This window comes from Gymnogyps californianus, chromosome 6, assembly GCF_018139145.2.
Source record: "Gymnogyps californianus isolate 813 chromosome 6, ASM1813914v2, whole genome shotgun sequence".
NCBI classification, from domain to species: Eukaryota; Metazoa; Chordata; class Aves; order Accipitriformes; family Cathartidae; genus Gymnogyps; species Gymnogyps californianus.
Window position 1 is genome coordinate 23,078,412 of NC_059476.1, and position 21,292 is coordinate 23,099,703.

Consider the following 21,292-nt stretch of genomic DNA (forward strand, 5'->3'; position numbering starts at 1 on the left):
TGAAGATCTGCACTGCCCTCCCCCCTCACCCCATGTTACAAATATGTGAGAAAGGGTTCTGCTGTCCTGTGAATCGAAAGTTGCCTGTATTATATGAACAGCTGCCTGTTGTGAGGTTTCCTGTTAATCTCACAGAAAAGGGTCTGCGTACTTCCACTCTGGGTGTTACATGCTGCTGCTAATGCCAAGAAACTGAAACTACACCAAAGCTAAAACTTTGCTTTCTTGTAAGTGCTCCGCGTGTGGCAAGCTTTCCCCCTTATGGTCAGCTACACTTACCCCAAAATAGCCTTTGACAAGCATTTGTATTTTTAGAATGAGCTTTGCTTATGTTCTAGGAGTTTGCAGACATCAGGTAGGACATGAAACTGAGGGGGTGAGAGGCTGTAATGGCTATTCAGAATGTGTCAGCACCAACTTGTTTCACCTTCATTACCTATTATTACAACATATATCTTGAAGGCTGGGCCCAGACAGCTGTAGTGGGGATTTAATTCCTTTGAGAAGCCTTAGTCTTTGGGAATGGGCTGCTTTTAGAAGGTTTATTCCATCAGTGATGGGAGAGCTGAGATATCTTTTGCTTGCTTTGATTCTCCAAATTCTTTATTTAAATGAGACTTGAACACTTTTTTTTCTTGCCCTCCTTCCTCTCCAGGAAACTGCAGATATGCTGAAGAGTCACATTAAGGAAGAGCTGATGCAAGGCGAGGAGGATGAGTCTGTTTATGAGTCCATGGCTCATTTGTCCACTGATCTGTTAATGAAATGTTCCTTGAATCCTGGCTCCGATGAAGAGCTTTATGAATCCATGGCTGGATTTGTCCCTGGTGCCCCAGAAGATCTTTGTATGTATATTCATAGAATCACAGAATCGTAGGATGGTTTGGGTTGGAAGGGGCCTCTAAAGGTCATCTAGTCCAAGCCCTCTGCAATAAGCAGAGACATCTTCAACTAGATCAGGTTGCTCAGAGCTCTCGTCCAAGAGGCCTAAGCTGATCTGTCTCTCTTATACATAGTAGCGCCTCAGTTGATTTTCAGAGTAAGGGCTGGTTATAGTTTTTCTACTCTCACAAGGAAAGCATGCTCCAGTTCTGGTGTTGGCTGGCTGATAAAATTGCTCTAAACCTGTCTTTGATTGCCAGTGTACAAGATCAAGAGCTGTTTCCTCAGTGCTTTGAGGACTCCCTGAACCCTGAGCAAGTGAATTAGCATTTGGAAGAGACCAGATTTTCTACCATGTCCTGCTTCTCCCTCCTGAGATCCAGGGAGGTCGGGACACTGATTTACAGACACTGGTGGAAAAGAACACTATGTAAGATGTGATTTTACTGACAACTGGGAAACTGAAAAACAAGAGCTGAGCCTTCTACCTCAAGAGCTTGAGAACAAAAGAAAGCAAACATCTAGAAACACGTGTACTGAAAAGATTATAATTGAAAAATCATTATTCTAATCCATTTGGTTTATTGCTAAAAATACAGAGCTAATTCTGATAAATACGCAGATGTTTAAATTTTTCACCATTCCATTAATATTCAGTGAGGCCAATTGCAAATATGAAGTTAAGTACCTATGTTAAGCAATTGTAAATTTGCTGTTCTTACCAATCTGCCTATTTGGTCTGGCTTCATCCCACTGATATATTTTATTATTCCCATGGCGTGCAGATAATCTAGCTTATTATAGTTTAAGTACCTGCACAAGGACTTCTAGTGTTTCTGCAGTTTTAAGTGTGCTGCCTCAGGGGAAAAGCTTTCTTACTGAAACACTTTTGCTTATAGACTGTATGTGTCCTGGGCTGGTTTTCTCCTCTTTTAGATTAAACGATGTTATAAAACACATTTTCGTTGATTATGGAGTCCAGAAGACTGTCGGTTCTCTGCCTGAAATCATAAACTCTTCTCTGCGAAGTTTTGTTTGGCCGCTGCAGGGATAGTTTTGCTACCAAAACCAGGATTATTCTGCCTTCAGGTGGAGATAGGCAGTAAGGCCGATGTGGACTCCTAAGGAACAAAGCTGTTGTTGTTTGCAGTAATAGGGGTGAGAGTTTTAGATGTTTGGAAGCTCTGCCTGCAATCAGTGCACCTCTGAATGGGGTTGATTGACTAAGTCTGTGGAGGGGGAAAAAACATGCTTAAAACCACTAAGCCCAACTTGTCGTCTTCTATCCCTGAAATGTCCAGATCTCCCAGAAACTATGCAGAGGATATTCCTTTCTTTCGTGGATGCAAATCAAGCTCCTTGTAATTTACCACTTCTGAACTGGATTCTGAAAAGCCTCTCTGAAAATATTCTCATATAGGTTCAGATTTAGATCAGAATTGCTTCCTGTCAAGAAAACCATTTGCCAGACCTGCAGACTGTTGGTGGAAGAACTAATTGTTTTAAGGCACTTGTTTCTTCTTCCCTGCTGAAGATCACCACCTTCCTCAGTCTGCTGTCTCAGTTGCTTGTGTGCGTGTCCCCTTGCCTATTTCTGTCAAACAAGCCACATCAAGTTAAACAGTTCAAGTACACAGGTTTTCCTGCCCTCACTTACTCTGATTGACAGATCTCAGGAGGGAGTTTGGCTGGTGTTTTAGATGCATACACGAAACAGAGCCTACTTGGCTGACAGGCATGGAGATGGAGAGCTAGGAAAGATTGCCATGGGATGTGAAAGGTTGTGCATTTGAAGCCTAAGTCAGGCTGCTTTCCTTAAGCCTCCTCAGTAGCAAAGGCCCAGCAGGCATGTGTCCTTTAGGGAAGCTTTGGAAGCACAGCCACATCAGCAGGGTGGCAGTGGTCTCTGGGATCAGCACCAGAAAGTTCTCTTGGTGTGCAAATGTGCTGCAGGCTCTGCAGGACTGGTAGGACTAGAAAGGTAAAAACCCAAGCTGTCCCTTAAGTAGGTACTTATGGTTCCTTTACTGAAAAGCAGAGCTGAATGAGTCTGTGTTTTAAAATGTTTTCCTCACTGGTGAGATGCTGTATATGGCTTATCTGTAATACCTCAGCAAGGAATGTAAGTGTGTTTCCTGCTGCTTCTGGAGTTCTCCTAGTGTGTTGCTCCTGCACACAAATCTCTGTTACTTTCCACTCAGGAGTCTTCTACTGAAAAATCTCTGTTTTTCTTATGTAGTCTGTTAGTCTTTGCCTGAAGAATATTTACAGCTTGTCTGAACAGTGCTTAAATCTACCTGTATTGTAAAGGTAAGGTTAAATTGGCACAGTGCTTGACACTTACATTGGTTCTCTCAAAGCGAAGGTGTTTCAGTATTATTTAGAATACCAGCACACAGGCAAACCCTCACTGAAATTAGTGGGAGTGCTGGCTGGTTTAGAACTGCCATCACAAATAAAGGCTTCAAGCTTTTATACTGACTTAAAGGTTTGTGAGGATGAAAAACTCCCTAGGAAATCATGATTAGCTTCTACTGAGGTGCTTTCTCCAGGTCACAGTAGCCCTTACGTGAGTAGCTATGGCTGTGATGTAGAGGATAATACCTGGGCATTAAGTGTAGCCATACTGTGGCAGCATGCCCATTTATTGTGATCAAGATGTGCTTTCACCACAGCCTTTCAGAGACTGATCAAAGGAAGGTTAGATACCACAGAGTCAATTTGTCTGGCAGGAACTGGTTTGAGAATAAGGTAACACAGGACTGAAGCCATTGTAATGAGTTAAAAGTAGTAGCAAATACTTGAATACCGGAGTGTTCTGTTAGTTCTTGTATTCTTCACCCCACTTCTGATTTTTCAATGCATTTTTAGGTGGTGTTTTTTTCTCTTTGCATTTGGTCCTGGGGAAGCATTTACAGAGAAAGTGCAGAAGCTGTGCAAGGGCCCAATTTTGCTTAAACTGATGCTGCACGAGAGTTGCACACATCTGTGTTGAGTTGCTAATTGTCCCTTTAAGTTTTGAGATAAATGATGGAATTTTAAAAAATGGAAAAGGTTTTGTTCATCTACAGAACACTGCCTCCCCTTCTGCTGGAGGGGAGCGTTCTTTCCCAGGTAGGTCTTAATGCCCTGAGCAGTGTAGATCATAAAGTACTCCTAACCAAATCAGTGGGAACTTACTAGCTCCTGCTATTACCTTGTTTGCTGTTCTTTAATAATGAGATTGAATTGCCTTATTTAATTTCTTATCATTAATCTAATTGTTCCTGCTTCAGAAGAGCACTTCCCTCTTATTACATTTTTCAAATACCTGTAAAGTCAAACGTAATTTTCCAGAATATGCTCCAGGTTGGTGCAGGCTGCCAGTAAATGTCATTTAGCTGAGTCACTCACACTGTAACAAACAGCAGCTGAATAGCAAAAAGGGAGAGTTATCTCCATCATATCAGTCTCGTAGTATGAACTACAGCATCAGATAAAGTGCTTTGCTTTTTCTGCTTTCCTTTCACCAGCACCTCCTGCTGATTTTTGCAAAACAGAGTATTTTGAGTAGGCTGGAGTTGTGTGCAGGAGGGGCTCTGAGAGCAAGGACTCTTGAAAGTGCTGAAAACCTGTTTGATTTGTGTGAAGACTAAACTGCCTGGTGTGTGTGTGTGTTATTACACTGTTTTACTTGGGGAAGGAGTTAAGCTGTATTTCCTCTGTCCAAGGTCAGACAGTGGCAGTGGCCAAGGGCAGGTGGAAACAAGTCTGGACTCTTAGCACTGTTTCCATATCTATGAACTGTGTGGACACTCAGACCCTAGATAGTGTGAGTTTCATGCAGAGATTTAATCCTTTACCCTAGAGAGTTTCAGCTGACTAAAATCTATTGTCCTGTAATTTGTAGACCTCCAACACCTAAAGAGTAGATGTTAGTTCACATATAAATAAGTTGTGATGCCCTTATTCTACTCTCTTGCATATCCTCTCCCTCCTCCACCATTTTTATTCTCTTGAGACCAAACTTTCAACACTGTCCTCATTGATTTTTATTTTTTCCTTAGTTAATGCAAGAAACAGCAGCCTCCTTGTCGTCCTTGAGCAAACTGAGAGAATTGTGCACAAAAATTTGTGCTTACGGAGTTCTGAGTTGTGATTTACGCCAACACATTGAAGTCTTTGTCTTGCATAATAAAGGACTGTAGCTTGCTTTATGTGCAGGAATACCTGGCATCTAGTGTTTGCAAATGTTTAAAGGGGGAAGGGTGTTGTTACTTTCTAAAGGGTGCCCGCGCATGGATATTTTAGCTGTTGTGAAGAGTCTGTAGGTCATAACTTGTCTTCTGTATGTCTGTCTTCGCAGGTTGGTTGAGCTCCCTTCTGAAGCCTTAAACCCTGCAAAGGGAAACTGAAACTCTTTGAATAAATATCTTTTAGCTACTAAATTCTGACATCTAGGAACTACTTAACCCTCTTCCTCCTAACCCTTCAGACCAGCTTTCACCAGTAGACTGAGGAAAATCTGGGGACCTTTTCTGTGATACCCAAAGTCTGTGTGTGCCACCTTCTTGTCAATTCTGTCTCACTGGCCTGTTTTTGCAGTAAGTGGGACAGAAGGTGTCACTGACGAAGTCGAGTACTTCTTTTCAATTTTGGTACATGGGTGAGATGTTAGGTCTCATCTGTATGCAAGACAGGCCGGTGTGCAAGAGGGTAGCGAGATGGCAATCATGTCTTTGAAGGAGAACTAATTAATTGATGAGTTTAACTACATTGACTATGTGATAGAAAACAAACCCTGCAGTATCCTGTTGCACTGCTGGTTTAGTAATCCTGCAGAGCACAGCCAAAACTGGGAAGATACTGTTCCCTCCACAGAAAAAGAAAGGAACTTTGCACACCTGTCATTCTGTTCTGCCCCCAAATCCATAAAGTAGTGGCTTTCCTCTGGGCCTGTATTTGTTACAGGTTCATTTCTAAAAGCTATGTTAAAAATAATCAAGGTGGCTGCAAGGTGCAAAAATCGCTCTACAGAAAAATACAGGTCTGTAGTGCTGATTCTTTAGGATGCTCAAATGTCAAATCTGTGCTTCCATGTAGTGCAGTGATACTTAAGTGAACTTTATATTAAGTTGGTGGTGAGCAGATTAGCTCCAGCAGCATGCAGCTTGGCACGGACTGCAGAGCTCTTGCGAAGCTGCTGGTGTGGTTAGTCCACACAGCATGCAGTATTGCTGTGGCTATGCTGGAGGTATTCCTGTGAGGTTAAAGAATTTCTCAATAAGCAATGTTAGTCACCCTCAAGCGTAAGCATCAGGCAGCTGGCAAAGATTTGTGCAGAGTGGACTGAACATAGCAGCTTAGGAGCCTTTTTTGAGGCAAATGTCTGGTCAGTTGCCTGGCTTCCTCTTTGATTTTCACCATAAACCAAAGGTCCAGTCAGAAATATCACATCATTTTGTTATATTACATTGTTCCACATGTTTAAGGGCATTATCAACAGGTTCATCTTTCTGATTTTTTTCAGATGTAGAGATGCTTCAGTCCAAACCAGACACTCCAGTTGCTGGAGATGAAGTTTCTCTAACTACAAAAGACTCAATGCTCCGCAAGTTTTTAGAAGGTGAGACCTGTTTGGAGAGAGGGATGGCAGTAGCACAGTTAAAGCAATTAAATGGAACTTGAGATTTCTCCTTGATGTGTTAAGGATAGGAGCTAGTCCACACTTTGACATGGACAGTTTTGCCTTAGTGGGTACAAACAAGGCACAACAGAAAAAGCAGCTTGTGAGGTGATTTCACAAATGCAGCTAGTTTCTTACCAAAGAGGAGGAGTGATTTCTAGTTCCAGTCCCTGCCTTCCAGTGAGTGCAAGCACACAGCTGGTATCTATTCAGGAATGGCTGTCTTTTGTCCTTATCTTAGTGATGGGAATTAATTCTGGTGTCCTGATGTGAGTGCAGGCTCCCCTCATGGGCAGAGGCTGGGTATAAAGTAGAGCAGCACAAGCTACTGATGAATTTTAATGTAGATGCTTTATTCAAAAGTCCATCCATTGAAAACAGCAGCCTGGAAAGAGGAAAAGAACTGCTAGCCCCGAAACCTGATCTACGCTCTGCCTCTTCAGTGATCCCTCTGCCTTCTCTGACCAAAGCCAGACCTTAGCTCCATGCTGTCCCCACTGAGCATGATCGGTTTGTCCAAGCCTTTTCCTCACTCACCAGGTTCCACAGGATACAGACTCACTTTTTGTGGGTGACCCAGCTGGACTCAGAGCAAGATTAAGTCTGGGGCTCTTAACATCTTTTTCTGTTTTCCTTGCCAACACCGATGCTCTGGCAGTCCCATTGCATTGACTCCACTAGGTGTTGCAACATCACTAAAGGGAAGTCAGTCCAGTGGTTAGGGTATTCACTTGTGACTTGGTAACAGAGTAGGGAGTTAGTCCAGGGGCTCTTAATTCTTTTTGCTAGCATGCAAACAGAGGGAAACTAGCTTTTAAATTAGGTATGACAGCATTTGATGATTTCACAGTCATGTTACGAGTGAGAATAGAGTGGAGATGATGAGGTGGTATAATGGTAGCTGGACTTGTTAAGTACAGATGTGCGTACCCAGCTCCCCCTGAGACACGTTGTTCTGAGATCAAATATGTTGTCAGCTGATGGCAATTGCTCATTTCAGATAAAGGAATAATTCTCTGTAGTACTTTGTAGACCACCACAAGTAGCTTTTGGAAACTAGTGCTCTGTTTGATATGTTAACTATTATAATATGTTAATTAACTGGAATTAATTGAACTAACTTTCCTCGAGTTCTTAAAAACAGTTATGAGATTTTCCACTATGGTTTCTTCACCAAAACAGATGGTACAGGCTTAGTGGCAAACACTTACATGCTACTAGATGTTAATGACTTTGTCAAGTCCTGTCTTGAAGGGCTTTCACGCTTTAAGTCACTGCAAAACTGGATGTTTTTGCCTGTGAAATGGCCAGCTTGCTAAGAATGTGGTACATAGTGCATCTGGAGGGATCCAGCGTTCAGTGAAGCGGCCAGGTTGTTTTTCTTACAAACTCTACTCTGTTGTAGGCAGTAGCATGGATGTGCCAGATTCAGAGGAAGGTGTTTACCAGTGCTATGGTGAAGATGTATACTTCTCAGTGGAACAAGATACTTTTCCACAGGAAATGGCTAGCAGACCTCCAGTTCCTGTTCCAAGACCAGAATCCAGCTCTCCACAGCCAGACAATGAGCTGTACATCTCCAAAAGTGAGTTGGGTACCAGGACCTAAACTGTAGACTAGTCAACTGTAGAATGGCCTTGACATGGGCTCCAGTTGCCGAATAAACACCAAGAAAATCTACGTGGTTTTGAGTCCCCTGGATTATTTGGCTCTGGAGCTAGATTATCTTTGGGATCCAATTTCAGATCTGTTTTTCATCTTCTGCCTACTCTGAAAATGTGGGGATGTTGTATCCTGAGGTCTTGGCCTGAGCTTGCTCTTAATGAAAGCAGCAGGACAACAGATTACCCTCCAAACAGTATAAACATATCCAACTAAATAGGAAAGATCCTGATATTATAAGGACACAATCAAACTAATAAATTGAGACATTGCTGCTCTGTAATGGTATCATTGATTCAATAGCATTTGTATAGGGCATGATTCTATACCTGAATACCTCCCTCTGAGGTGGGATTTAATTGAAATTGAAGAAAATTGTGCCTCTTAGTTTGCTAGGCAGTTTTAGAAATCTTTGTCACATTTCACAAACATTCTGACAAGAACTACAGTAAGGTGTGGGAGAGTAATTTCAGTGACTCCTCCTTCCCCCCGTGACAGGACTGTGGGGAAGGCATGTCCAGATTTCTCTTAGAGGTGGCTGAGCTAAATTCTTTGAGGTCAATAGAAGGGGAGTTCTACTGTACAACTCCTTACCTTGTTTTCTTCAATGGACTTAGTAGGGTAACAGAAGCTGTAATGCAGTGCAGAATTGTGTATGCTTCCCATATTCATCCTTGCTATTTCTGTCTTTATAAGATGCATTTCAGTATCTAAATAGTGTTTGTTTTACAGTTTTTGCACAGAAAGCTCAAAGACCTGAGAATCTCTATGTCCCTAGAGGAAGGGTTAAGAAAGGTAAGTCAGAAGTTCACCCTGAAAATCTTTCCAGTAATCCAAAAGCAAATCTGCTGAGGTAGCTTCATTTGTGTGAAATGTGACTGAATAGTCTGTTTTACAAGGCTCTGGGGATAATAGTCCTATATGAATGACCCAGCCTTTCTGACCTTATGTGACATTGGAAACTTTTAATAACTGCAGAGTGTGAGGGGTGTACCCTTTTATCACGTACAGTACATATACCCTGTCTCAGAGTTTATCCTCAGTCAGGATCATAATGATCATAGAAGTCCTTTTTTATGTTGTGACCCATATTAGTTCATGGAGTCGATGTCCCACTTTTGATCTTCTGGATATAGCCACTGCCTGTTGATCGTTATTTCCTGGGATTTAACCTTTAGTGAACTGCTTGCCATTGATCTCTGCGCTTCCAAAACTGTGGCCTTACTCCTTCACCTCTTATCCTATGCACTATCAGAGTGCCAGGAACCACATCTGAGCTTTTATCTCATGCGTTGGGAACTCTTTATGTTGCAAATGAGTTACAAAGAGCCAGCATCAGCAGGATGAGTTTTCACCTTTCTGTTTCTGGAGTTATGCTGCACAGATTACCTAGGAAGAGTCCAGCTTTGTGAATGCCAAGGTGAAAGCTCTGTTTTGTGGATTGCTGAAGAAAGAGAGATTTTTGCAGTGAGGAAGCAGAGCACTTTAAGGAGTACATTTTGTGCTGTTCACTTAAATTATGTTTTTAAGAACAGAGGTTATCCCTGGGACACATTTGCATAAAAGGCTACCTCTCAGCTGGGTTTTTAGCCCTGACAAATAGCAGGATGGCATAAGGACAAAACACTCTTCTGGTTAGGGAAACATTCAGTCTGTAATACTGATTTTTTTGCATCTCTGCTATATCAAGGGTGCTTGAGTTTCTTTGTATTCAGTGAGGAGGGCAGATGCCACAAGTTCAATAATATTTTTGGTGTTCTTCTCTCTTCAGAGACAATAGTCAGGCCTGTAAGGGACCCGTCTCAATCAAGCATATATGATCCATTTGCTGGAATGAAAACCCCAGGTCAACGGCAGCTGATTACATTACAGGAGCAAGTGAAAATGGGCATACTCACTGTTGATGAAGCTGTACTTCATTTTAAGGAGTGGCAACTGAACCAGAAAAAGAGATCAGAATCATTCCGGTTCCAGCAGGTACAGGCTTATTGCACTGTCTAAGAAATACAGCTGTCTCTCTAGGTATATATCACCAGCTGTTCAGCGTGGGTACATTTCTTTTCTGGTTGGAGCAGGAAGACTGCTAACACAATCCCGCAGCTAGCAGAGTTCTCTCCTGTCACGGAAGGGCTGTTCCCATGCAGCCGCAAGCAGGTAGCTGTTTTACAGATCTGTTTGTCTTGCAGTAGTATTGTTAGTTTTTGGAGATCTGTACACTAGGAATTGGGCTAAATCCAGTTGGCTAAATTACCTTTCTAGAGGTCACCTAGCACCTACCTGTTGGCAGGGAACTTCTGTGATGAACATTTAGCTTGTCAGTTCTCATCCATTTCAGATCAGTGAAGACTCAGTGTCTCAGATGGTGTATTGGCTTTAAAGTCCTGTCTTGTAGATGGTCTGATGCCTCCCTGGATGTTTGATGGGTCCAGGACTACCTATTCTTTGCAGCTGGGCAAGGTCTAGCAACAGTCATTAGTGAAAGCACAGTGTTTGGGTGACTTAGCTGAATGAGGGAGTCATTATGTTGGCAGCAGCAACATAATGACTGGTGGAACTAGCAGTCATAGTTTAAAATTTCCATTCTCAAGTTAGTGGGGCTCCCTCTTTAAAACCACTGCCTGGTTCTTTTGGAGCCTTTTGTTTATGCTGCAGCAGTCTGCTCTCACACTTGTGACGCTGTTTTGGGAGCTGTCAGAACAAAGCCAAGACTTTTCTCTTCCTGTTTCTCACTTGGAAGGGTCCTCTCTACACAGAAACAGTCAGAGGAATCCCTTGTTCTGTCAATAAAGAACGCAATGCTACTTTAGTAGATGTCTGTAGCAGAGATGAAGTGACATGCTCTGTGCCCCATCCCATGAGCAGCTTTCAAAGTCTCTGCTCCAGATCTTGCCTCATGGTGCAGCAATTGCTCTGTCTGCTTTTCCACCTATTCAGGAGTTTCTTCCTCTTACATATGTACATATTTCCCTGCTGGAATAGTTGTCCTTTTTTTTTTTTTTCCTCTCCCCACTTTTCCTTACTGTAAGGTGCAGTATGCCACCACACAATGGTGAAGAGACTTAGCTCCCAGTTACATTTTCAGTTGTCCCCTCTTGCTTCAGTGGGGACATCCTGAATTCTTTCTGAATTGTCCCTCACACTCTGGGATGCATGGCAGCCTCCTCTGTCCCTGCAGTCAGAATTATTTGTTCATTAGTACAGAAGGGACTGTGCAGTTACTTGATCGTGGGTCTTGTTTCTATGCCAGTGGAAACAGAAAATAGCGGGAGTTCTAAACCAAGTGTGCTGCTTATCTGCAACTGCTAGTGAGTCTGTGAACTTGACCTGAACATACACAATGAACATCTGAAAAAACTTGGCTTCTGAAAGGCACACATGGATTTTTGAAGGGAATAGATTAAAACCTGTTGACATGGTTTGGATTTCAACCAGGTCTAGCAGGCTTTGTTACAGCTTGGTTGCAAAGTTAGCTGAAATATAATATTGGTATTGCTCATCCTCCTTTATCCAAAGCCCTGAAAAGAGTATCTTGTGATATTTCTAGGAAAATCTGAAACGGCTACGAGACAGCATAACCAGGAGGCAAATGGAGAAGCAAAAAAAAGACAAAAGTGCAGGTAACAGTCCCTGATTCTAACATTCTTTGGTAATGAAGCAGCTAACAATATTAATAGGCTCTTCAGGCAGAAATGTCTCTGTGTGTATTGTAGTTATGTGATATTTTAATATTCACATCCGTGTGCCTGTTGGCTAAAACATAGGGAAGTTGCTTTACTCCTCAATTTCCCAGACTGAGGAAAGGATGCCCTCATCTGTGGAGTGAATCTTGATTCATTCATGTACAGTTATGATTGCCCTTACATGATTGTGTTTAACTTTGTTCTCGGGTGCAAAGCTGTCTCTCAGAGGCTATACTTGCATAGACCCTTCTGAGCTGTTAATTTTGCCTTTCAGATTTGGAAATTACAGTACCCATTCGACATTCTCATAATACTTTGGGGAAACCAGAATGTGGAATATATGAATACGCCCCCAGGAAAAACATTTTCCCACCAAAAAAGGAGTTAAATCGAGGAGACTGGAAAACAGAAAGCACATCCAGCACAACAAGTAAGCAAACCCTGAGTGTCACCCTCTCTACAGGAAAGCTGGATGGAAAACACTTCCCCAGCCTGGCTCTGGAGTCAGCTCAGGGGACAGGACTTCTGGTCCTGAATCCAGTACTGACACCACCCCCCCAAATCCTGCATGCCTCAGGCTGGCTGTTCTCGAAACTGTAAAAGCAACTCCAGGTATATCAAGTGGTTTGGGCATCTTGTGTCTGCATGTCTGCAGGAGGAGAACCTGAAAGCTGAGTGAAAGATTCCCTTCAGCCTTCTCAGGGAAGGTATATCACCCATCTTCAGTTCTTAAAAGTAGATGGCAGCTGCTGTCTTAGAAAAAAGGATGCTCCCTTGCTGTGAGTCTCAGCAGGCAGTGTGCTCTTCTGGTCTGAAGGGCATAGTTATATTGCAGGCTGGGAACCAGTCTCTACATGTTGTTTCCTCAATTGTTGTAGATAAAGGACAGCATTTTTCATTGGTAACTCTGGGACCTCTTGAGTGACTTGGACAGTCTGCACATTTTTATTATCTTTGGTTTTTATTAGGTTTAATTTGTGCAAATTAAATTCCTGCATTCTCGCTGTTACTGCAGACTGAGCAACTCTTGCAGAAATCATTAAGATCATTTTGGTCCTCTGAAAGGACAACTGAGTCCCAGTGAAGTTACTACCTTTGTGGCTCTTGGCAAGATATAGCTGGCACACATCCAGAGTAGCTGCCAGAGGCAGGTGACTGAGCCAGTAACTTGCATATAAGCAGTTGTGAGAGAAATGTTAACGAGCCTCCAGAGTTCACTGTCTTCAGCTTGGCTCTCTTTCCCGTGGCATGATTGTGAGAATGGACCCTAACGCAGTATTTAGCACTCTCAAGTGCTGCTGTTTGTACTAGTTGATGATACGAGTTACCTCACCAAGGCTAGGGAGGGACTGCATCTTATGAGAAAACCCCTCTAGCCTCCATTTCAATGTATAGTTCAGTTCTGAACATTAGTGTCCCAGTATTGCACAGCCCTATAGAATATTATCTATTTATGACTGAAACCAGCCATAGCAGCATAGGATATGTTTGTGAGTTGCTGTCGCCTTCAGAGATGGCACGACTGATTGCAAAAACATTCCCTACTCTGAGTCCATGCAAGTTAAATGGGTTTGCATAAGTGGTTGCTGGAGGTTGTTGAACAAATTTGTCATTTTTAGCTCTGAAATAGACTAGGAAACATTCCTGTGGTGAGTAGGGATTTTTGTCAGAGGAGGTGGAGAACAGCTATTGGGAACAATAATCTCTCAAGCAGTTGCTTATTCCAGGAATGAACGTGTGACAGTGCTCAGAGCCGTCTACCTCCACGCAGTTGTTAAGGAAACGGGGACTGATAATTTAAATATACATAAATGTTGGGTCTGTAACACTTGTGAAAATATTTACCTGACTTGCCAGCTGATATTGGCACTGGATCCTTTCAGTTAGACTATGGTTGTGAGTATTTAACTGGAAGCCTGGACCTAGATGGGGCAGAAATCTGCTAGAAAGAAAGCGAATCTGAATGGTTTGGCCCTATGATCTGTGTTGTATGAAATGCCATTGTTTGGATCCTGAACATGTGAAAAATAACAGTGGAAATAAATTAATCTAAACAAGCATTAAATAATTTGTGCAAGAGGTAAGCATGAGGTTAGGAGTCCTGAGTTAGTGATTTGCAGTGAAATCACCAGGATTTAATAATCAGTTTGTTTTCTCTTGCTTACTCACTCCAGGTAGTGCAAGTAACCGCTCCAGCACTCGGAGCATATTGAGTGTCAGCAGTGGGATGGAAGGGGACAGTGAGGTAAGCTCTCACCTCTGCTATATACTGGTCCACTGTTCTTAAGTACATGGCTTTGTTTTCATGCAAAAGAAAAGGAGCTCGGGGATGGCATTGCATTTGCAGAAATGGCAAAATGTAGCCACTTCTGTTGTGAAGCTAACAAGAAGCAAATTCTGCTGGTGTGTAACCTCTTTTCTTCATTTTGTAGGACAATGAAGTCCCAGAAACAACTAGAAGCCGCAGCCCAGTTGCCCACCAAGCAGAGAGGCTGCCTTTCCCAGAAAGGCCTCCCAGAGTGCCTCCTCGAGGTGCAAGCAGGTAAAGCTAAAATGCAGCTCAAACATGAGCTTTCAGTGAATCAATATGGAAGCCTTGGGCAGAAAGCAAGGCAGGAAGCAAATGTGTCTTTCAACAAAATCTACCAGACTATTGTCTATAAACACACACTGTTAGGAATTGTAAGATCCTTGTTTCTCATCTGTAATACTTGGTGGAATTGGTTTCCTAGTTGGTAACATGCGTATTGCAATGCTGTTACTGCGGTTCACACACTGCAAGGGGCAGCACTATTGAAGCACACAACGCTTGCCATAATAAGACTGACTCAGGTGGAGCAGCATCCTGCCCCTGGCAGGGATTTAGTACTTGATCCTCCTGAGCAGATCCTCTTGGAACATGCAAAGTGTAGTGCAGAGGGAATTCCCTTTTGGCATTCCCTTGGACTTTTTTTCTTTTTACAAATTTCAGATCTTTCCAAAGCACGCTTGTTAACATGTATGATTGGCCTCAAATAAGAACCGCACTGGTTTTATAAAAGGTGTTGAGGGGTTTTACCTTGATTTGATCAGACCACCACAAACTTAAGTAACTTGTAAACATTCCTTTAGTCCAACCAGTGCAAGTCTATGAAGTCCAGGCCCCAGAGGCTTATCTAAGTACAGATGCTAATAAAATTCTCCTACTGTTAAAATAGTAATTACTAACGGGTGGGTGCAGTAAGTTCTGTATGTTGGCTTGGCTCTGGCAAGAATATAGCTGGAATTTATCTGTAGTTAGTTTGAAAAAAGGATTTTGAATCTTTTGATCTCTTCCTATTTTTGATCTCTTCATCTAATTTTCAGGAGAAAGCTACTGTACTATCAAAGTTTTACTCCAACCAAGTATTATAGCATCTCTTTCCAGTAATAGTAGAATTACTGCAGCTAAAGAGCAGAAGAAATAACTTGGACAGGAACAGGGCTCTGGCACCTTGGCATCTGCTCTGTTGCTGAATCACTGATAGCCTGTTTTTCTTGTATGACTATTGCTTGTACTGTATTCCTAGATATGGTGTTATTGCATGCAATGTGTTGTTCCAGAACCCTCTTCTCTACTATTTTTTTTAATGCATTTGTATTCTCTGTCTTTTTATAGGCCTGTAAGCTGTGAAGGCTTTTATCCTCCACCTGTGCCCCCAAGAGGTCGCTGAATCTCTCAACATCTGTGGAATATAGATTTTTCTGTTTGTACGTGTGTTTGTACAGATATTTTTGGGTTGTCTTAAATTATTTATAAGTGGGAGCCAAATGTTTTCTTCCCCTTCCTCCTCCCTAAAGCTCTGGTGACTTTTCCCATGATTTTCACTGAGACTTCTTGGCCTTCTGTAACTTTTTTGCTTGGAAGAATTTTGGTGCTTTGGGACTTCAAGGAAAAAGTATCGTGGTTGGGAAGGAGAACACTGATGTGTGTCTTGGCAGCCCTGCACCAACATGAAGTTTCCTTTTGACCAAGAAAGAACACATGTCCTTTTAGAAACTAAATCCTGATAAGCATTGTTACCAAAACCCTCGATACAACCTACAAGGGCTCGACTGGAAAACATGCTTGAAAAAGTAAAGAAATTAAGTTGTTTGAAGACTTTGTTTGAAGAACACTCATTACAGCAGGAGCAGGTGAATGTACTGCTGTTTGGTGTAACATTTTGGGTACGGACATACTGACCTTTCAGAAAGTGTAGAATCTCCCTCCAGCAATCATTAAACCATGGGAGGATGAGAAGTTGTCTTTATTCAAGAATGTATTTTGCATACAGCCTTGAAAATGCCTTTCCCTTTCCCCTTCCCTCCCTGAAGAGGACAGACATTAACAAGGTGTTGTGCGTGCTGCATTTACTGTGAAAATTCCCAAGGCAGCTGGTAAGGGACTTGCTGAATCACAAAACAACTGTACTTAAATCTTTTTTTGGGGGGGGGGGGGGGGTATGTTGTTACTTGAAATCACATGACTGACCTCTCAAATTAGAGGAAGGAATTGGCAGCAATGCTGTGTTCTTTCTCTCTTCGTTCATTGTAGAAGCAATATGAAGGCATTTCACTTCATGCTCTGGAATAGTATAGCGAGTCTCCAATTATAAATGCACACACCTCACAAATACCAGCCGTGTAGTTAGCCTGCTGCAGTGGAAACAGGCAGCCTGGGGCTGGACTCTGCTTGCTCTGCTCTTCCTTTCTGGCAATGTGAATGTGCAACGGCTGTGTCCAGCCTTTTTTCTGCCTGAGGGCTTCCAGACTTAAGGAGAGCTTCCTGGTTTGGCTCTCTATGTTCCAAATGTAGAAAGCATGTAAAGCAGAAATTAATTTTGATTCTTCATCTCAAGGAACTCGGATGATGGAAGTGAGGTGTTTTGGTTTGGTTTTTTGTTTTTTTTTTTAATTTTTTAATTTTCTTCCAGGCCTTGCAATCTTCTGTGCATATCCTGGCCCCTGGGGGACAAGTATAGGGCTCTGGTTGTCCATAAGTGATGCAGATGGGAATTCTGCAAGATAACATTCAGTGTAGAGAATTAAGCATCGTTACCTACTTGGTTTTCAAGCCATTCCCCCTCTTCCAGCCCTGAGAGAGACATAGATACATCTGTATTAGGTGATCCCTCAGGTACAGGTAGGACACATGAAGCTTCTGTCCGGTCATGTAAGCTCCCCTTAATGTGTAAGAGAGCAGGTGATAGCGTTGTAGCTCCTTTCTCTTGCAGGGTGGCAAAGCCAGTGTGCGGAGCTGCAGGAGTGACAGACGGCAACTGTGACTCAGTCAGCCCTGAATGAAGGTGGAGAAGCCCCTGCTGCTCTGAGGGGTACAGGCACAAACTAAATATCATCTACACATTAAACTCATAGGCTGTGACTCCAAATGCAGTTCATATGGCCTCTCCTTTTGATGATAGAGGGACGCAGGTGGTGTGCTGCAGGCCTATAGCTAGAGGTGACTTTTTTCCCCTCTTTTTTTCCCCCTTTTTCTTTTCTTTTTTCCCCTCTTTTTCCCCCTTTTTCTTTTCTTTTTTCCCCTCTTTTTTTCCCCCTTTTTCTTTTCTTTTTTCCCCCTTTTTCTTTTCTTTTTTCCCCTTTTTCTTTTCTTTTTTCCCCCTTTTTCTTTTCTTTTTTCCCCCTTTTTCTTTTCTTTTTTCCCCCTTTTTCTTTTCTTTTTTCCCCCTTTTTCTTTTCTTCCCCCCCTTTTTCTTTTCTTCCCCCCCTTTTTCTTTTCTTCCCCCCTTTTTCTTTTCTTTTTTTCTTTTCTCCCCCCCTTTTTCTTTTCTGCTCTGCTCTTTTCTGTTCTTTTTCTCTCTCTCCCCTTTTCTCTCTCTCCCCTTTTCTCTCTCTCCCCTTTTCTCTCTCTCCCCTTTTCTCTCTCTCCCCTTTTCTCTCTCTCCCCTTTTCTCTCTCTCCCCTTTTCTCTCTTTAAAGGACCTCAGTGCCTTTTCCAGTAACTCTGACACTACAGGCTCTCACTGACAGTTTGCTCTTTGTTCACAGTAGCCAGGGCAATGGTGAGGTGGGAGCTGCCTTCCTGTGCTCTTCTTGGAGCATAACAAAGTTCCCAGCACTATTCGGTCAAATTGGAAGCAGGGAAGGAGGTTTTGGTGCTGAAATGAGGAAAATGGTAGCATGGATAAGTGAAGGAAACAGGGATAAAAGAAATAAACTAAAAGAGGAAATTCAACAGCTTGATTTTATTCGGCTGTCACACATGCTTTGGTTTGCACACAGCTCCGTGGTTTTGTTCAAAAGTTCCCCATCTCCTTAGTGCTGGCTGCAGCTGTGGTCCAGAGCTTGGAGCTGTGATGTGATAAGAGGAATTTATGTGCTTCCACCTCTGCCAGGCACAACATGAGTAGAAATGGAGGATGTGGGGAAAACTGTAACAAGGCAGGAAGGGAAGAGCAAAATACGAAAGTGTGTCATGCAGATTTCTTTTCAAAGCTGTTGGACTGAAGCAGCCCAGGGATCTGTCTTCCCCAGCTAATTTTTAATTCTGCACCCCCTGCATGCAATAGCCAAATGTCTTCTGTGGGAGGGGTTTATCTGAACTGTATCTGAGCGTTTGCCTTTGCACAATCCTAATAACATGGCTGTGCACTGGATTTTTATTCCTGTACTGCAGTGAGATGGTTTATATCTGAATTGCTGAAAAGTAGCTCATAAGTAGCCTTTCAGTCCGTCTCCCATTTGCAGCTTAGATAGTTCCTTAGTCTGACCTGACCTATCATACAAAAACAAATGCTAGTGGGGCTCTAGTTTGGAGGACAGGGGAGCTGGGACAAGGTGGGGCTGAGAAATATTATAAATGCAGTCTGTTCAGGCCCCTTCTGCACTGCGTAAGGCGGGGGAAATCAAAGATGCAGCTGTAGTCGCAGGCATTCCCATCTTACTTTCTCTTTGTAACTTCTGGATTAGTTAGGGATCTCACTGACCAGCAATCACAGCAAAACTATCACCCTATCGAGGAGAAAAGGAACAGCACTAAAATGGCTTCACTGTTAATGCAGGTAAACAATTGGGACGCAGGCATGACTTTTGAGACTCTTGCAGGCCAGCAGAGGTGCACCCTCTTAGCCACCAAAACATGTGTTCCACATTGGTTTTGTTTCAGTTAGTTGTTTTAAGCCTCTTATGGCTCAGTGTCTGGAGTCCTTGTATCTGTAGACTGCATTTGTGCTGGTGAGCATGTGGTGTGTATTCCTTCCACCCAAGATGAGAAGTGCACTGAAACTGAAGCTCAGAAGAGACCGGAGAAGAAAATTGCATGCAACCAGATTGTTGGTTACCCAAGAATATGCTTGAGGGGGGAGAGTGGGAAGGAAGTGTGTTTCTGTCAAACATTAGAGCTCAAGGACTGAACAGATAATAAAATTGCTGGTAAAAAGTAAATGGCCTGACCACCTGTAGGGGCATTAACCAATCCACCAAGCTCAGGTGGCAGCTGGCTGGCTCTGGGAAAGTGTGTGCTCTTTGTGCAGCGTGCCTCACAAAACTCGCTGCAGCAGATGGCTCCGGCTGGCCCTGTTGTTGACTGAGAGACTTAAGTACTGAATAAACTGAAGATGCTGAAGCCTCCTCTCTCTGTCTCCCAAGGGTAAGCTACTCTGTTTTGGACTGAGATGCAACTACTAGAAAGAAACATATGGTGTTATCAAAGCTGTCTAGGTTTTTTTTTTGTTGTTTTTTTTTAAATACAAACAGGGATTTTGAATGGGTTTTGACAAGTCTCTCTCTACAGGGGCCTTGCTTCTACTGAAGTAGGTAGGAGATCGCAAACATACTATCTGGAAATGGCTTCGTATACATGTAGCTTGCTAAAATATGTTCAGGGAAGGTAGATTGAATGTGTAAGATCACAAGGGGAAAAGCTTTTGGTATAGGTATGGTGGTCAGTGGTAAACAGGGAAATCTGTTTTCACATCATTCCTGCAAAGCATGGATGGCATGTAACAGCACAGAGCAGCTCCTGCGTTCAGCTCATGTCCTTCACCGTTTATTTGTTGGCTTGTGCGATATTTGAGAAGATGGTGTAGCCCCTTTTTTTTTTTTTTTTTTTTTTAAATATTACGCCTGGTAGCCTCTGAAAATTGTTTCTGTATTTGTTCAGTTTAAAAATTGATCAATTAATACCGTGAGCTTTTTGGCTTGGGGGTTTTGTTTGGTTTGGTTTTTTTTTTACTTTGGACTTGAAGCTTGAGATAGTTCCAAGTTCACACGCAGATTTGCAGGCTTTATCTTAGCCAGTACTGACCGAAAAGTGACCGGTTGTTACGCCTGGGTGCAGCTTTGCCGCCTCGGTACCTGCCCCTCAGGCGGGTGGGGCTCTTGGCACTTCAGCGTTCATGGCTTCCTTCTGCTTGTACAAGCGTTGGAGAAAACGGGACCGCTTATTTTTGAGAGTACTTGCACGCAGCCCTGTGTCACGTTGTTCTCAAATAATTTTAGATTATTTCATTGATCAGTTTTATGGATTTATCAATTATAAAATAATTCCATCGATTAAAAAATAACTGAGCTTCAACACACTCATGCTGAAACCCGTGGTGTCTTAAACACCCGCGGTCTCTGGGCATTTCGGGTCCCGACCGCCCTCCCGTTGTTTCCGCAGCCCCTGTGCCGCCCGCAGGCACCGACCTGCCCCCCCTCAGCGGGGGAAGCGCCGAGGGCGAGGCCGGGCCCCGCTCCTGCCCCGCGGCGGCCGCAGCGCTCCGGCACTCGGCTTGGCTCCTGGCGGCCGCCGTAGGCGCCGCTCTTCCGGCGTGCGGCCGGATGACGTGGCCGGGCGGAGCGGAAGTGGCGTCGCAGGTCGGCGTTGGCGGCGGGGCGCGGGCCGGCTCCGCGGCGGGGCCTGCTGCGTGCGCGGGGACGCCGAGGCCCGAGATGGCGGCGCCCGGGCTGCGGCTCTGCGCGGCCGCCGCGCTGCTCCTCCTCCTCCTGAGCCTGCCGCTGCGCGCCCGCGCCGACGAGCACGAGCACACGGTGAGGTGGGGCCCGGCCTCCCCTGGGGGCGCCGCGGCGCTCGGGCCGCAGCCCCGGCCTCCCCGCCCGCGGGCCCTGCTGTCGCCGAGGGGCGGCGGCGCCCGCAGCGGCCCGGAGAGCGCGGCCCGGCGGGCGGGCGGGGCGGAGCGGAGCGGGCAGCGACGGGCCGCGGCCTGGGGGGGAGCGGGCGCGGCGGGTGGCGGCGGCGGCGGCCCTGGCGGCAAGCGGGTGGCTCCCGCCCGCGGGGCTTCCTTCTCTTCTTCTCCGCTGCTTGGGCTGTTTTGACTGCGCGGGCCGAGTTTATGCGAGATCGGGTCGTCTCCTCTCTATTTCGGTGTGAGCGGGACGCTCGGGTGCTCGGGGAAGGGCTACCGGAGTTTTCTGATCCGGTTTGGACATCCTTGTGTTA

General features: G+C 44.1%; 2 protein-coding genes across 3 annotated transcripts in view; both read left to right on the forward strand.

The window, feature by feature from the left end:
• Positions 1 to 16,007, forward strand: part of PIK3AP1 (phosphoinositide-3-kinase adaptor protein 1) — a 45,615-nt gene extending 29,608 nt beyond the window's left edge. Inside the window, exons 9-18 of the mRNA XM_050899143.1 lie at positions 656 to 845; positions 6,392 to 6,487; positions 7,953 to 8,132; positions 8,942 to 9,004; positions 9,981 to 10,186; positions 11,754 to 11,826; positions 12,164 to 12,319; positions 14,064 to 14,134; positions 14,322 to 14,431; positions 15,527 to 16,007. Coding sequence (XP_050755100.1) covers positions 656 to 845; positions 6,392 to 6,487; positions 7,953 to 8,132; positions 8,942 to 9,004; positions 9,981 to 10,186; positions 11,754 to 11,826; positions 12,164 to 12,319; positions 14,064 to 14,134; positions 14,322 to 14,431; positions 15,527 to 15,581 — 1,200 coding nt within the window. The 3' untranslated portion in view covers positions 15,582 to 16,007. The remainder of the gene's footprint in view (positions 1 to 655; positions 846 to 6,391; positions 6,488 to 7,952; positions 8,133 to 8,941; positions 9,005 to 9,980; positions 10,187 to 11,753; positions 11,827 to 12,163; positions 12,320 to 14,063; positions 14,135 to 14,321; positions 14,432 to 15,526) is intronic.
• A 64-nt stretch (positions 16,008 to 16,071) lies between these two features.
• TM9SF3 (transmembrane 9 superfamily member 3) overlaps positions 16,072 to 21,292 on the forward strand; it is a 57,812-nt gene continuing 52,591 nt past the window's right edge. The window contains exon 1 of one of the 2 annotated variants that reach the window (XM_050898554.1): positions 16,072 to 16,287. Coding sequence is in view for 1 of the 2 variants with exons in the window: in XM_050898553.1 (XP_050754510.1) it covers positions 20,785 to 20,883 (99 nt within the window). In the remaining variant the exon portion in view is untranslated. Of the gene's footprint in view, positions 16,288 to 20,777; positions 20,884 to 21,292 lie in introns of those variants that run through there. The other variant, XM_050898553.1, reaches the window with a different exon arrangement.